This window comes from Polistes canadensis, unplaced genomic scaffold, assembly GCF_001313835.1.
Source record: "Polistes canadensis isolate GaletaPanama2010 unplaced genomic scaffold, ASM131383v1 scaffold_364, whole genome shotgun sequence".
NCBI classification, from domain to species: Eukaryota; Metazoa; Arthropoda; class Insecta; order Hymenoptera; family Vespidae; genus Polistes; species Polistes canadensis.
The window spans coordinates 100523-117799 of NW_014569911.1; the positions used below are offsets into that span (position 1 = coordinate 100523).

General features: G+C 34.8%; 2 protein-coding genes across 5 annotated transcripts; both read left to right on the top strand.

Moving 5' to 3' along the window:
- Positions 1-372: 372 nt before the first annotated feature.
- On the top strand, positions 373-15474 carry LOC106791993 (hemicentin-2-like). Of its 4 annotated transcripts, none has more exons than XM_014758079.1 (8): positions 373-391; positions 870-1512; positions 10738-12199; positions 12499-13727; positions 14072-14240; positions 14446-14633; positions 14857-15111; positions 15303-15474. In XM_014758079.1, exons 2-8 carry the CDS (start codon positions 1440-1442, stop codon positions 15461-15463), a joined length of 3537 nt encoding a protein of 1178 aa, XP_014613565.1. In that variant the 5' UTR covers positions 373-391; positions 870-1439; the 3' UTR covers positions 15464-15474. The 4 variants fall into 4 exon arrangements, with proteins under 4 accessions (XP_014613565.1, XP_014613566.1, XP_014613564.1 ...); XM_014758080.1 differs by lacking the exon at positions 373-391 and having other exon boundaries at positions 793-941; positions 1047-1512; XM_014758078.1 differs by lacking the exon at positions 373-391 and having other exon boundaries at positions 793-1512.
- Positions 15475-15577: 103 nt separating this feature from the next.
- On the top strand, positions 15578-16993 carry LOC106791992 (anaphase-promoting complex subunit cdh1-like). Its single transcript, XM_014758077.1, has 3 exons — positions 15578-15685; positions 15959-16700; positions 16779-16993. Exons 1-3 carry the CDS (start codon positions 15578-15580, stop codon positions 16991-16993), a joined length of 1065 nt encoding a protein of 354 aa, XP_014613563.1.
- Positions 16994-17277: the final 284 nt, after the last annotated feature.

Here is a 17277-nt window from a genome sequence, read left to right on the forward strand (position 1 = left end):
GTATGTAGATTTTTAATAATGCCGTAATAATGAAATATAGGTAAATATTATAATTCCTTCCCTTTACTCAACCACCCACCCACCGTTCATTCAAACAATGTTCAAACTAAAAATCAACAATTTTTCTTTTTCAAAATTGAGCCAATCGAATATGTTTATCGTATATGTATATGTATATGTATATGTATATGTATATGTGTATGTGTGTATAGTTTTAAGTATGAACAACGGGTGTCTTTGTGAGATTGCATATGGTGGTAGGTGGGTAGTAGTAATGCTGCTGATGTGTAAGAAGAAGAGTAGTGGGGGTTGGACGCTTGAAAGAGAAACGGTGGGGGGTTGCAACGGCAACCCACGACCCCACGTTCAGTTGCCGTGCGACCGTTGACTGGTGCGCATTGCTTCAAACTATCTTGAATTTTTTTCTCTCTCTCTCTCTCTCTCTCTTTCTCTATCTATCTCTATCTATCTATTTATCTATCTTTTTCTATCTTTTTTCCAACCATCTATCTAATATCTTATTACCCCCACGTTTCTTAGTATTCCTGTCTCCTCTCTCTATTTTTTTTTTTAAATTTCATTTTTTAATTGTACCATTAATCAATTTTATATATATGTATATATATAGATATATCTATATATATACGTATATGCGTGTACCTATTTATATTTTTTAAACAAAACATTTGTATTTATATATATATATATATATATATATATATATATGTGTGTATGTGTTTTTCTTTTTCGTTATTTATATCGTCGATAAAAATAATTCGTATTCGTTTGTTGGTGTACACGTGCGCGTGTGTGTAAAAGTTAATCATCATCGTATGTAGATCAATCGAATTTTGTAAATTTTGATTTAGGATTACGATATTGAAAATCATTACCCACGACAATGTGATCGTAAAGAAGAAGAAGAAGGAAAATGTTACAAGGTGGAGAATAAAGAGAATGTGTTGTTGCACTATCAGAGAATATTTGTTTGTCTTCATTCAATCCAGATGGTGTAAATTCAAGTGAACATTTTTTGTTTTTCATAGAAATTAAATGGAATAACGAGACGACTATGGGGGTGTGTTAAATAAGATGACGTTTGTGCGAGATTTAGATCTATGTGTGATTATTATCGTGGATCTATGGTGAATCGTTTATTATACGATTTGGTGTTATTATTCATTCGCAATTGGAATAAAATATATTCGACGAAAATAAAAGATATTATATTAGGTGAATAATATATATATTTAGTGAGACCAAATAATTCGTAATTTGTTCCATAGTTAAGGAAAAAAAGGGAGGAACCAATTTGTACAGTGATTGTTGTACAAACGAACCAAAAGGGCTTAAGATTATAGTGCTGTTTAATTGGAATAAATTAATTATATTTCGATTTATTAAACGAAGAAGATACGATTATTCCATTTTTATTCGATATGGATAAGCGTGCATTCAGGATTACGCGGAGCACACGGATAGCAGTGCTGCACATTTTACTTCTGTGCAGTGGTGAGTACCTACGGAACGTTTGCACTTTTCATTAGGCTAATAATATCTAATATAATTCAAATTATACATATATATATATATATATATATATAGATGTATATAATTAGAAAGGAAGTTACTTCATTTCTGGATAAACATTTATTCGTTCCACGAATTTTCTTCTATTTTAATATCTTTCGTAATCATCGTTAAAATTAATAATGTTTGATATCGTTTCTAATTATATATATAATTAAAAGAATATTTTCTTAGATATTGATAAGTTCCTAGTATTTTCTCGAGAGATTCTACCATAAATTATAATATTTATTAAATATTATAATAAATGATATTATCGTATCATTATTTTTTGTTCTTGCGCGCAAAATGTTCACCGTATTTTCTTCTTCTTCTTTTCCTTCCCATATAATTTACTGGATATTTTAAATATAGTAATTGAGTAATTGAATTAAAACAAAAATAGTAACGAAGAATATTTCAAAATAAATAATTAAAACAATTGATCTTTTTGATTCCGTGCATATCAATGAAATCATTAAACCACGTGACGTGACGTACCTACTCAATGTACTCAACTAAATACTAGAAAGAAAGAGTGAAAGAGAGAGAAAGATAGAGAGAGAGAGAGAGAGAGATTACTAGGTACATGCAATTGCAAAATGCAACCATGCGTAACGTGGCTCTTTTTTTTTCTGCGAGTCAACGCTTCCGTAAATGCAAAATGACCGATGCGTGATATAGGCCGCGTGAAAAAAGCTCGCGCTTCGTTTCATCGCGTTATACAAATAAAAAGTGAATGATAGAGAGAGAGAGAGAGAGAGACAGAGAGAGAGAGAGAGACAGAGAGAGAGAGAGAGAGAAAGAAAAAGAGTTCAAATGATCGAGGTCAATTATAACCAGGGATTGGATTTTATCGAGAATGTGCGATAAGCCAAACGAATTTATTCCTATTTTCATTTTTTCCTTTTTGATCTTTCCAACTCTCAAAGAACAAAAACGTTCTGGATATTAGAAAAAAATTTGAAAAAAACTATGGAAATAAAAATTGTTCGTTCGTTCGTTTGCTTATTTTATTTTATTAATAATAATTTTCTCAACTATATTATTTTCCAACGAATTTTCTAATTATTACATATTGAATAATAAAATGTTGAAAAAGTTTTAATCGTTAAATTAAAAAGTTTAAGTTATATTGTGGATATATATTATAATGAAGATTTATTTAGTTAAATAATTGATAATTCGATTATACATAAACGAAGCGTTAAATTGCATCGAAAATATCTGTACTCATAAACGGTATAAATTTGGATTATGATTTATTCGATTTTCCCCATATATATAAGTATGGTATTATCGGTTAGCTGCGATTAGAACAACGTATAGAAGCATTAGGAATTTAGACGGTAATGTTTCTAAACTATACGTGCGTACGTCACGAAACACTAATTTTCTCTCATATATCTACCTCTTAAACGATTCATTTCTGAACTATTATAATAGGATAATGGTATTAGAAATAATGATAATCATAATAATATTATAATCATTAATTCTGTCTCTCCGATTAAAATCATATTTAAATGTTATCACCTTTATAATAATATAATCTTTTTCATATTGCAAATTTTTGTCTTAATATCATAGTTTTAAAGATGTTTTCTCGAAAGTTTAGGAAAGATCGATGTCAATGGTTTCGATTTTCGCAAAGCTCTTTCGAAGGAGTAAACGCGAATAAAACGAGATCGATCGTTCGTATGAAACTCGATGATGCACACAGTATTCTCAAGGATATCCTTGCTTTGGTATTAACACCTAAACCTGTACATGATATATCGTGTAAACATAATTGCATAAGCATAAATTTCGTTGCATCTATTTACATTTCGCGTAACACCTTATTCATTCTAAGAATTTATTTTCTTTTTGTTCTGCTGTTCCATATCAAAAGTATTTCGATATAAATATTTTAACATGTGTATTCACATTTTTGTAATAATTTTTTTTCTCAATAATTATAATACATTCCAAAATATATATTAATGTATCACCTACGATATAATTACTGAATTTCATAATAACTTGATTTATATATTTTTGTACAGAATACATATATAGTAATAATAATAATAATAATACTAACTGTAGGATATTCTTGAGATAAATCAGAGATAAGATTATAATATATAAAATAATTAATAATAATTAAAATACATAAAAAAAAAGCAAACGAACAAAATTCGATATACCTATCTACGAGAAAAGAAATGTGATTTATAAAGATACAATTTATAAGTTGATAATATTTTCAAGAAAGTATTGAAGGTGGGTGAGGATTACTTTGAAAAGTTTACTAGAGACTATGGTTGCAAGAAAAGGATTTTTTTTTTTCTTTTTTTTCTTCTTCTTCTTCTTATTCTTTCCTCTTGTCGAAAGAGATAAAGACGATCGGTGGTCCGTTCAAGCGATTCTGTTATCGGTAAATACGATGGCATGGAATACGAGTATGGTAGAAGAGTAAGTTATGCGATTGAACGACTCGACTTATCGCGAATCTCAAAGGCAGAGTTTCGTGCTGACCGAAGTCCAGTAAACGGAAGTACGATTTACGATGTTATACCATTTTATACTTAGCTTTCGTTTCTTGTGTCGCCATCAAAATCCATAAATATTTCGAATCTACATAGTTACTCCTCTCTTATTTCCAATAAATTCCATACCATCATACACACACACACACACACATCAACATCATCCTTGATCATTCTCGTCATCAAATGCAATATTTTATTATTCAAATTTTGCTGCACCTTCGAGAGAAAAAAAAGAAAGGATGGGTGGGGGAAAAGAGAAGGAAATAAATCGATAAAACTTATAAATGAAAATATTTCATTTAAGATTATAAAAACCAAACTTTGAAAGGGGTTCGATAACGTAATTGAAAGAGGATACGGGGGAAGAAGAAGAAGAAATAAAAAAAAAAAGAAGAAGAAAAAGTTAGAAACGCGTTAAAGCAAAATGCAAGGCATCGTTTTATGGTATTCGCGAATGCATAAAGCAAAGTTTATGTCACTTTACCGTAGGACGCGACGCATGCATCCTGGGCTAAATCATATATTCCGAATCAAAGTTCGAACGAGTCTCGTGGGGGGTTCGTCTCTGCGAAGGAAAGTCAAAATTATGTTACGTGTGCATGGGTATGTGTGTTGTGTGTGTGTGTGTGTGTGTGTTGGCGTGTCGCGAACGTGAAATACGATACCAGAAAAGATGCATTTATGCATAAGGGTCAAATCTTTATCTCGTTTCCTAGTTTTTTTTTATTTTTTTTTTTTATTTTTTATTATATATATAAATACGAGAGTTTTTACCATATTATAATATACAAATGAAGTAAAAAAAATAAAAAAGAAATGGGGGGAAAAATGGGAGAAAACATCATCGACGTACGATATACGTTTTTACATAAATAAAATTCATATTTTAAAATGTAACAAATGTAATACGTGAAAATACGTACGAAAATATGATCCAATCATTTCCTATTCTCCTCTATTTTCTTTTCCTTTTTTTTTACGTGTCAATTCGATTTTACGTAATAATAATTATTTTTCTAATCAAAATATACCTAATTGATAAAAAGAAAAGAAAAGAAAAGGATGTAGTTAAAGGATAAGAATCGTTGTAAATAAGAAAAACGATTTTTCTTAGATCTTGGCTTTGAAAATAAAATGAAAACTAAAGTAGAAGAAACGTATAAACGTAAGAAGGGAAAGCTATCAGTCTTGAACGTGAAGTAAAGAAAAACGTGTGTCTAGTTGCCCGAAGCGTTTTGTATTCTCCTAACTGGCTGAACGTGCGAATGAACGAACATCCCCCTTAGATCATCGATCCTATGCCACGTTTTTTTCCTCTCCTAGGTATCCTTTCCTCTCTTTTTTTTTCGCTTATTTTAGTATTTTTGTATTTTATAAAGAACGCTGGGTGCCCGTTAATGATGCGAAACGGAATAAAGTTCGATAAGATGCTTTTCTACTTTCAGTAACGTGGAAAAAAACTTCCACCTAACCGAATCCGGCATATAACTTTTCCTACCCTAAACTTTCATCAACGTTTTGTTATACCAGAAACAACATTTTTATATCACAAAGTTTATACTTTTCAAACATTTCTTTTTTCTTTATAACAAAAATTTTACATCCATGTATAACACTGTTGTAACTAACATATTACTTCAACTACATCTCCCTATCAGTTATTATTATTTTATTGACAAACGAACAATATGTAAAATAACTTTAAATATATATATATATATATATCCAATACATTATTATTGAATGACTAATCACAAAAAAAAATCCATAACTAATATTTTTAAATAAATTATCATGAAATAAGAATTGAATATTATAAAAAAGATTAACAACAAGAGAAAAAAATATATTATTTACAAGAAATTATGTTATAAGAAGATATTAATAATATTGAAAGAAATAGCAACGTAGATGTTATTAACCAATGGTTGTTGAAACCATCGAAACTGGAACGTTGGTCCATTCATCGAGGAGAAGAGCTCGTCGTATCCGTATCCCGAAACGATTTGTCATAGGGATCCAAATCCTCGAGGGAGAAATCGCCTAACGACTCGGCAAAGGCATCGAAACGAGCATCTCTCCTATACTCTTCGTTCGATTCTCGTGATGACGAATACACACACTCATATATATGTATATACATATATATATATATATATACACATGCATTTGACACGAGAAGATACTCACTCATACATCTGTACTTACATAAATGCGTATACACAGACACACATACATGATGCATGCAAGCATTCATACATACACAAGTCCATCGTAATTCGTTTTACGCAATCCAATCGGAATGCACGAGAGAGTTATAACAAATGACGAGTTAGGTATATACTGTACGTTGCGAAGGTGGAAATTGCAGGGAAAAGGTTACTCGTTAAAAATGACACTTTCAAATCATAAATCACCTTAATGATTAGTCCACTCTTCATACTCCTCTCCGTCCCCCTCACCCTCCCACCCCCTCTCATACACCCTCCTTCCCTTTTTTCACCACGTCCACGACCCTTCCCCATTTCGTTACTACCCTTTATCCAATCGTTATTGTAATTTGCGACTGTATCATCCAGCAAATAGATCATTTCGAGTATTTAATCGTGATATAGAAGAAATTAATAATACTAAATTTGTGTCATTTTTATTTATTTATTAGTCAACGTGATTCTCGTTTATATTGTATTACTTTATCTAATTTTTTTTCTCTTTTACTCGTTCTTTTGTTTTTTCTTTTTTTCTTTTTTCGTTTCTAAGTTGTTTCTTTTACTTGTTTTTAAACGAACGGGATATTTTTCAAATGGTGTACGGTTTTAAATTCGATTTTTAAATCACGAAACATTCTAGTGAACGATACTAGGATTTAACATCGAAGCAGCTTTCCTTCGTGGTTCTATTCACCTTGACTAATCCCACTACTCACCATTACTCTCTCTCTCTCTCTCTCTCTCTCTTTTTCTCTTTCTCTTCCCCCCATCCGTTTTCTATACCCCTTCTTTTTCTATCTCCATCTCCTTCTCCTTCTATTTACCTCTTACCTTATCCAACTCCCCCAAACCCCCCCTTCCCTCCCCCCGATCTTCCACGACCACCACCAATTTCCTCCTCTTACTCTTCGAGTCTTACGTCATTACACGTTCATGCTTACTTCGAAAACTTCGACTGGATCGTTCGTTGAAATCATTGGGAAAAAACGTATTACTTATACAACGATACTCTTTTCATATTATTTTTTTTTCTTTTTTTTTCACATTCCATTCATATTAAATTCAACAATATTTATACTAAAAACTATCCTTCTAAATAACACACACACACACTCGAGAGATCAAGTTATATATTTTATATTTTTTAGTTCACAAATTGTGCATTTCTCTATAAGAAAGTGATTGAAAATTTAATATAATAAAGTTTGTTTTAAATTTCAAAATAATTGATTACTTATGGGTACCCCCCCCCCTCTACAAAGAGATTTGTTAATAAGTTTGGTCATAAGTTTTTTTTCCAATTAAAATAAAAATGATAAGAACTTAATGGAAAAACTTGGAATTTTTACTTCTTCTTTTTGTTGTTATATTAATTTATTTGTTTTCTTTTCTTTTTTTTGGAAATAATTTCATTCGAGAGAATCACCGAAAAAAGGTTCCCCTTTACGTATATTGGGCAAAGCTTTTTACCATTTTTCGTTGTTGTACTCGGTCCACTGTTTATGTCATTTTCTACTCCGCGCTGAGGAATGTCAACCAACGTGTTTGTTCTACGCAGTCGCATCCAATTTTTATCTGCATATGTATGTATACATTATATATGTTACTGTCAAAGCCAAAAATCAGTCATTGCTAGTAATTCCTGGGCATTACTATGAATGCAAAGAGCCTTCAGACGAAGATATATATCTTTATCTCTCTCTTTCTCTTATTTCTTTTTTTCTTTTTTTTGTATTCACGTGGAACGTGGAAAATCGAGGACGGACTTCCGTCATTTCGTAGGCGCTTTCTATTCCTCTACGAACGAATCTAATCTTGAAGAACATCACTATAGTTTTACTATAACCCCCAACACTCCCTATCGATTTATAAAATCTTTTTTTTCTACCTTACCCTCTTTTTATTCTTTACTTTTTACATATTTTTCTTTTCTCCTTTACGAATGCAAAAAAAGGGGGGGGGGAATCAGTGTATTCGTTCGTAAAGTAATTTAAATTTTTCTTTGTCATATATTATAAAGAAAAAGAAGAAGAAGAAGAACAAAATTACATTCCTAACAACAATTTGATACAACTTTTTTTATTTTTGATGAATGACGACGCGTTTTTGAACAAATTTGATAGATAGATATATATGTTCGTATAAAAATATATGAAAAGAAAAAGTAAAGAAGAAAAATGAATAAAAAGTTGAAGAAGTAGAGTCAATGTGGATTATTCAAAATACTCCTCGTGAGGATTGGTGGTACACAGACACTGTAAATACTGCAAGCTCGTTCCAAACGAAACGAACTAAGAAGCATAGGCGTCTTAGGAATACGAAATTTTGAGTTCTTATATATAAGATATTATCTTAGAACGTTGTCGTATTCTTCAACACCTTAGAAACTAGAAACGAACAAAGTTTTTCACTTCGATGAGAAAAAAGTATCGTTTATTGAAAAATAAAATGATCGGAAACGTGTTTGTTAACTCGAGACAAAAATTGCATCGGTAAATACAATGCAAAAAAAAAAACAAAAAATCAATTATTATTTTATACAAATTTTACAAATTGAACGAATTCATTTAAATCTTTTAATATACAAAATGAATGTTGTATTTATCTTATTCATTTTTGTATAAAGTTACAGAGAAAAAAAATAATTATTCTTTCAAGATAACATTCGTTCGATCATTAATTAAATAACACAGTCGTAAAAATTCGTTTAACAAAATCTTAATAAGAAATAACATTAATCTAATTGTAAAATAATTTCTATTATCAAAAGACTGAAAACTAAACGACGCATATATATCTTGATTTCCCATTACTCGTAATACTTAAGAAACCACCTGTGATAACATTACCAACCTATGGATCAATATTCCAATCAATCTAAAGATAAACCTCGTACGGATGAATTTTCATCGAGAACATTCTTTCCTTTACTCGACGATGTTATTTCGATGATATTTTTCTATTAAACGGATGAAAATTTTACTTCGCGTAGAGGTAAATCGCGTTAAACCGATGGATCGGATAAATATGGTGGAAAAAGGATGAGAAATAAAAAAGGAAAGAAAGAAAACAAAAAAATATGATAGTGGGGTACATAAACCTATGAGAGATGTGTATGCGTGTATGTGTGTGTGTATGAGAAAAAGAATGATAGAATGAGAGTGGAAGAGTGGAAGAGGAAGAAAAGAAGAAGAAAGAGAATCCGACTACCGCAGTTGCTCGGTTGTAAAATGAACGTTCGAGAGAAAGATGTGAGGAGAGGAGAGGAGAGGAGAGGAGAGGAGAGGGGGGAAGAGGAGAAGTCTCCTCCGATATCGTTAAAGAGTCAAACCGGTGATTTTACCGTTAGGCGACCCAATGACGAAGCACATTCGCAGATACACCAGAAGTCTTGTGGTTCTGAACTATCGAACGGTACTCGTAGTGCTATCGAGATCCTAATCCCATCTAATGTTTTAATCCAACAATCCATTTCATTCCTAATCTGTCTCACCAATTCATTCAATCGTCCTATTCGATCCTCGATAGTTTCTATCGTAATTTACATGTACAAACGTATGTTTAAATCAAATATTCTGTTTCATCGATGAACATATTTAAATGTTATTTGCAAGCGTATACAAATTTTGATACATTAAGAATAAAAATTAATAATTAGAATATTAATCTATGATTTAATGGGAATTCATGAAATATTTAATTTGACTCGATACAATTGTCAATTTTATGTCGAATTTTGTATTTAAAAATTTGTTTGACGTTTCTAACGGTGTTTGATTAGATTGATATCGAATATTTGAAAAGATACGACACGATGTGGAGAGATTTAGAATGAAAATAAACAATTTATTAAGAAAAAACGCGGGAATAAAATCAATTAACGTAATTTTAAAATCCAAAAAGAAAATAAAATAAAACAGAGAAATACAGAAAAGTGTATTACTTATATGTATATAAGAATATGTGTATAGAGATCGAAAGGGAAATCGATAAAACGTCTCGTGACAAAAGTATTAGATATAGTTTTATTTTATGGAATAGAAAAAGAGAAGAGAAAAGAAGAGAAGAAAAAAGAAGAGAAGAGAAGAGAATAGAATAGAATAGAATAGAATAGAATAGAAGAGAAGAGAAGAGAGAGTGTTTATCGATCGGCGGGTATGGTTGCGTCGCACGACTTCGCAGAGTTTAGCGAGCCGATGACTCCCTTCGATGCAGAGAACGCACACGGCCTGATTTACTTCGGTGTCGGTAACCCGTATCCCATAAAATCATCGTCCCTTCCGATCTCTTGGAACCATATTCCCTTAGCTTGCTTTGATTCAATCGATTTTCTAACACAAACGATTATTATTATTATTATTTATTTATTTATTTATTATACAAGAACAACATTGAATTAATTCGATTAATCGTTGTTTCAGCTCTAACCCATGGAAGAGTTGAGGAAACGCAAATGGACACTCACGAGGGTTCAACGGTACAATTGCAATGTCGATTCGAACCACCTAAAGAAAATGTCACGTGTTTTTGGTTGACCCATACCAATAACAATCACGATAACGCGGCAATAGAAAATCGTTCATTGTCACCTAATTACAAAGTATTTATGCATTTGGAAGAAGGTCGTTACGATTTACAAATTCGTAATGTTTCATATGAAAGAGACAATGGGAAATACGAGTGTCGTGTTAAAGTTAGTAGCACCGGTATGGATATACATAGGAAGTATATCACTTTGACCGTATTGAGAGCACCTGGACCACCTACGATATCACCAACATCAGCTCCGGCAACTGAAGGACAACGACTGGAACTTCAATGCAATACCAACGGTGGTAGCCCCGAACCAGAAGTAAGATGGTACCGTGGTAACAATACTACCTTACTTCATTCCGGCAGGACCTTATTGGTTGAACCAACGAAAGAAGACGATCGTGCGATATTTCGATGCGTTGTAAGAAATCGTGCGATGAGGGAAGGTGAAACATTGAACGCAACTGTAACATTGGATGTTAATTATTTTCCACGTGTTACGGTTGGTCCTGGTAATCCATTAAAAGTTGAAGTTAATGGTACCGCAACATTGGAGTGTCACGTTGATTCTAAACCAGTTGTCGGTATGGTACGTTGGTGGCGGGATGGTAGTTTCATAGCAACTACTTTTCAACACGTTATACAAAAGGTAACGTTACAAGATGCAGGCAAGTATACTTGCCAAGCTGACAACGGTTTAGGAAAGAAAGATGAAAATTCATTGCTATTAGATGTTCTTTATCCACCTACCGTGTCTATCGAAGGTGAGAGCGTTAGAATCGCTCAGGTGGAAGACACCGTGACGGTACATTGCAACGTATCAGCCAATCCAGCTCCGTCCATTGTCGAGTGGCTTCGCGAAGGTCGTCCAGAATTCAGACAATCCGGTTCGATATTGAGATTGACCAGAGTCACGGCCGATCACGCTGGAAATTATACTTGTCGTGCTGTTAATACCATTCATCCGACTGGCGGTGAACGAAAAAATCATTCGGCAAAAGCTCATGTCACTGTAAGAATTCGACACAAACCTGGACCCGCGAGAGTTACGCCAGATTCACCGGTTGCAGTTGAAGGTTCACGGGTTATTCTTACGTGTATGGCAAGTCCTGCCGGTTATCCCGAACCCCAATACAAATGGTGGAAGGAAGGAGACGGTGAAAATATTCCCGTTAGAACAGAAAATTCTGGGCCTAAATACGAAATAGATTCGATACATTTGGGTAGCGAAGGTACTTACAAATGTTACGCCATGAACGAGATTGGAAATGGGGAAGCTGCATCTGTCAATCTCACGGTTCATCAACCACCGAAGATACTCACCAAATTGCAACCTCATGTCACGAGAAAGTACGTATATTCTGTTGTTATTATTATTTATTTATTTATTGAAATTATTCTTCTTCTCCCACGAATTTCTTCGATCTCATTTTAATGATTTCCAATCTTCAAAGAGATCAATTGTTACCAATTATAGATAATTTATTTTCGAAGCAAAGAAATAAAAGTTCTTAGACTTGCTTTGAAAGTATTTCATATGGAAATGATCTGAAAAAACCGCAAACATTTTTACACGATCGATTTTCTCTCTTACCGTCATACGAATGTTTATTTTTAATAATCTTCCCATTGTTTGAACGAATTCGCAGAGTCGGAGAATCATCGTTTCAAGTGTCGTGCGTGGCACAGGGAAAGCCAAGGCCTAGCGTGCGTTGGTTGAAGGACGATCAAGAATTAACAGCTGACGAGAGATTGTACAAAGTGATAACCACTGCTTCAGAAGGTCATGGTAACGTGATAACCGTGAACTCGACGTTGAGCTTTTTGGGTCATGCACGTCCGAAGACCGATGAGATCATAGCGAGCGACAGAGGAAGGTATACCTGTGTATTCGTGAACGAAGTTAAAAAGGTAGAATCAACGATGATGTTAAAGGTCGAACACGAGCCAATTATTTTACATCAGCACGGCAAAGTGGCGTACAATTTACGAGAGGTAGCAGAAGTCGCGTGTAAAGTACAAGCCTGGCCTAAACCAGAATTCCAATGGAGTTTTGGTAACAATGCTGCAACGCTGCAAGGTTCATCGAGCGACGGTCATTACGAAATATCAGCAACCACTGATAATTACGATGTCTATACTTCCCTGTTAAAAGTAACGAATATAAAACAATCCGATTATGGTGATTACACGTGTCGCGCTGCTAACGCACAAGGTAGCATTTCTTCGACAATAAGATTACAACCGAAAGGTGCACCGGAAAGGCCGACCAACATAACAGCCATGGACATTGGACCGACACATGTGGCATTACTTTGGGAATTGGGTTTCGACGGTGGTCTACCAATCACGAAATACTTCGTTTCTTATCGAAGAGTTGCTGGAGGTGATGAAGTGATAGCACCTGATTGCGCACCACCGAGAGGACCGGCCGGACAATGGTTGGAAATGGATTGCAGGAGATCGAATCCTTGCAACGTTAGCAATCTCGAGCAACACCAGACCTATACTTTCAAAGTTAAGGTATACAATACGAAAAATCATTCGGATTATTCCGACGAGGTAATTGCAACTACCTCGGTAGCAAGAATACCAGCGCCATTACGTGTCAGCTATGATCCTGAAACTGGGACATTAGCAATAAACGTTGGCGCTACTTGCCTGGCATTGGTAGCTTCTATTGAAAAATTCGATGGGACGGATAATAATCCGTCGAGAATCATAGAAGAATGGCCATTGGAAGTATTGGGAAGTGCACCAACCCAAAGAGAGGATATTTTAGATGATCCTGAATCTTCTGACTCGGAACCGCATATTAAAGTCAGATTATGTCTCAAGGCTGATCGTCAAAAATGTGGGGAATACACCGAAGCTGAAAGTGAGTGTGTTTGTCTTTTAAAAAAAACTGATCTGTGTACTTATGTACGCACGTAAGAAGTTATTCGTGCGTACCAAAACGAATATAACCTCAAAAATAACTTCAATTTGCCCGCGCATCGTAAATATCGAACAACTTCGTGGTGTCGATTTTTCGGTTGCATCTAACTTCACTTTCCAAAACGCGCCAAAAAAAGTATAACCTCAAAAATTCTTTCTCTATCTAGAATTTGTTCTTTTGATCCTGTTGATTTAATTGAAGTTATTTAAATCTCGTACGATACGAGATGATTTAGTGATACGCTTTTATTAATATTTAATTTTGCATATCTTCTTGTTAAACAGTTGGCCCGTCTTATATAGCGCAAGCTGGTGCATTAGCAACACCAACGTTGATCGCTCTGGTTGTTAGCGGTGCAGTCTTCTTACTTTTCGCCGCTCTTTTACTTTTGTTCTGCCGATGCAGACGAAAGCATGCTGCCAAGGCCAAGGATTATGAAATGGATACCAATGCGTAAGTATTGTATTATCGCGTATTATATTTTCATCTTAAATTTGCATTAGACACTACATATATATATATATATATCCCATATATAATATTTGAATAATATTACACACTCATTTAGGACTTTAGCTATTACGATAGTTTTGAACGAATTAAATTTTTTAATTAGCCATGACGGAGTATTGAAAAATGTCCGTTCATTTTTCTCCAGTGTTCGACCAAGCTTAGTCGCTGGAAATGGTCAACAAACTCAAGCACCGCCGCCATATTATGCAGAAAATAAAGCACTCGAACATAGTTTGGATCATGCACTTGCCATGGAGGATTCCAAGAGTCCTGCTTATGCTCAACCTGGATATGGTTATCATCAACCTAATCATAACATCAACGGTGAGAATGGTAAATGTTGAAATATGTCTAACTTTAATTTTAAGTTTTTATTTGTTTGAACTAACACGTACACGTATTATAATGGAACAATAATTCTCTCTCTCTCTCTCTCTCTCTCTCTCTCTCTCTCTCTCTCTCTCTCTCTCTCTCTCTCTCTCTCTCTTTACTACCCTAAACGAATTCATTTTCGTGAAATGAGAAATTTCTAATAAAGCGTAATTCCGTATTCCAGGTGTCAATATGGGTTACATGGACAATAGCTATTCAAATTCAAACAACGGGGGTTCGGTGAATTCTCAAGATTCTATCTGGCAGATGAAGTCGGCGGCAGCAAACGGCGTCAACCAACCATATGATTTGGGTGGATACGCCACCACCGAGTCCGATTATCCGGCGCACCCACATTACAGGGAAAGCCATAATCTTAGTCGGCAACAATTCTGCCCCGAGCCATTTGCTACGGTTGTCAAGTCCCAGAAACACGTTGGTTGGTACTCTATAGTTTGTTTCTAACTGGGCAAAATTCCTCTTTACTATTTGACTACGAACTATTTCCTCTTTTCCGTATAATTACAATCTAACAACAACAACAATTATCTCTCTACTTCTTCAAAGTAAAGGAACTAACAAAAGTTTAATCGATCTTATTTTTTTTTTTCTTCTTCATAATTTTTTCAGATTCACCATACGACGTGTCCGGATTACCTTATCAAGAAAATTACGACGAGGATACTAAACCACCGCAACAAGTTAGCCTCTCCTACGACGAAAGTTTAGAATCCGGTTATTCAACTCCCAACAGCCGTGGACGTAGAATTATCCGAGAAATAATCGTCTGAGACCTGCCTACCGGCTCGCGAGCCGGAAGCACGCGTACTACTTGGCTATAGCAGCAGGCCCCCCATCGGCAACCGTTGCCGCAATACAGACAACATCAACAACATCGCCATCGTATGGAAATAGTCATCGAAAATCCTTCGGAAAGTCAATCGGTGACACCTAGTGCTGCAACTGGCCACGTGACTGTGGCTGCAGCTGCAGCAGCTGCTGCAGCGGTCTCGGCAATGTCCGAAACAGGAACAATAACAACAACGATGACAACGACGACAACAGCAACAACAACAACGTCGACAGTAACGATAGCACCAGCAACACCAACATCTTTGGATGCAATAATAACGACGACGACGACGACGACGACGACGACGACGACAACGACAACGACAACTGGAACGAATGCAGTACACGTTTATCATCGTTCGTCACGTTGCACACCAATAATTTATGGTAACCAATCAGTAACCATACCCGAACAAGATTATTATCTAACCCAGAGAAGTCCTCGTCCATTGAGTTGTACAATCGAAGATTTCAACGATGGGAATACTATGAGACGTGTTGACAGATCAGGATTGTTAGAAATATCTAATATAGATCATCATCCATCATCATCATCATCATCATCATCTTCGTCATCATCATCCTCGTCTCGTTTTCGACACTGCAGACCGATTGGTGCCGAAAGTAGTATAGCTGGTCATGCTGGTACTTTACCACGTCGGGTCGATCGTTCTGGTTTATTAGAAGCTCTTCCAGAATTACCAGAAAATAATCGTCGTAGTTCGGATGAACTTTTACGAACTCCATACAATGTACAGGAAGTGACGATGATCAAACAACCGGACGTAATTGCTCTCGTACGTTCACCAACGATTAATTATGATTCTTCAACGAGATTCTCAAACCCTTCACCGTCCCTCTTACGTCCAATAAAAAGTCCTAGTCCAGGTACAACGAGCACCAGCACCAACACCAACACCATCACCACCACCACCAACACCTCAAGAATGTCGCCAACTGCTAACATAACGCGTCGTGCTGATGGGGATTCTGGTTTACCAAATGAAAGATCAATACGATTTTCTTCGTCTACCGAAACGTTTAATCCTATCGAATCATCGATTGGCCTATCGAGAGAATGTAGATACTCTTACAAGGATTCACCTAATTTTATTTCGAATTCGAGAAACGAAATTGATAACAACGATGAGATCGTACAAATGGATATTATTAATCGTGATAAAGATATGAATAATGACGATAGGAAAGAAATTAATTCGGAATTATTATTATTATCCTCGTCTAAAAAAATAGATGTCAATGTTAATGACGATGAAAAAAATGATGAAAACGATGATAACGATTTAATACCGAGAGGTGAAAGGGCCGAAGCAGAGGGTTGCGAAAATACGACCAATGAGAATCTAGAAGAAGGTAGGGTTTCCTTCAACAATACTACCAACAATAAACTTTATCACAATGATAACGTTCAAACGTTAACGGTGATCATTTTGTCGGAACAATTGTGAGGCCGATCCTCCTCGTCGTCCCTTTAAACGAAAATCCGTCCGATTAAGAAAATCCAACCTTTGGATTTTTTTTTTATCAAGGACGGCCGAACGTTTATTAGTGTATTATATTTAAGTAGCGTGTGTGCGAAGGCTGACGATGATGATGTCACAAAGAGGCCATACTTAAACAAACAAACAAAAACCAAGAAGAAGAAGAAGAAGAAGAAATAATAAAGAAAAATATTCAAAGGACAAAAAAAGTATTTGCGAGAGTCTCTCTCGGGCAATTAATTAATTAATTA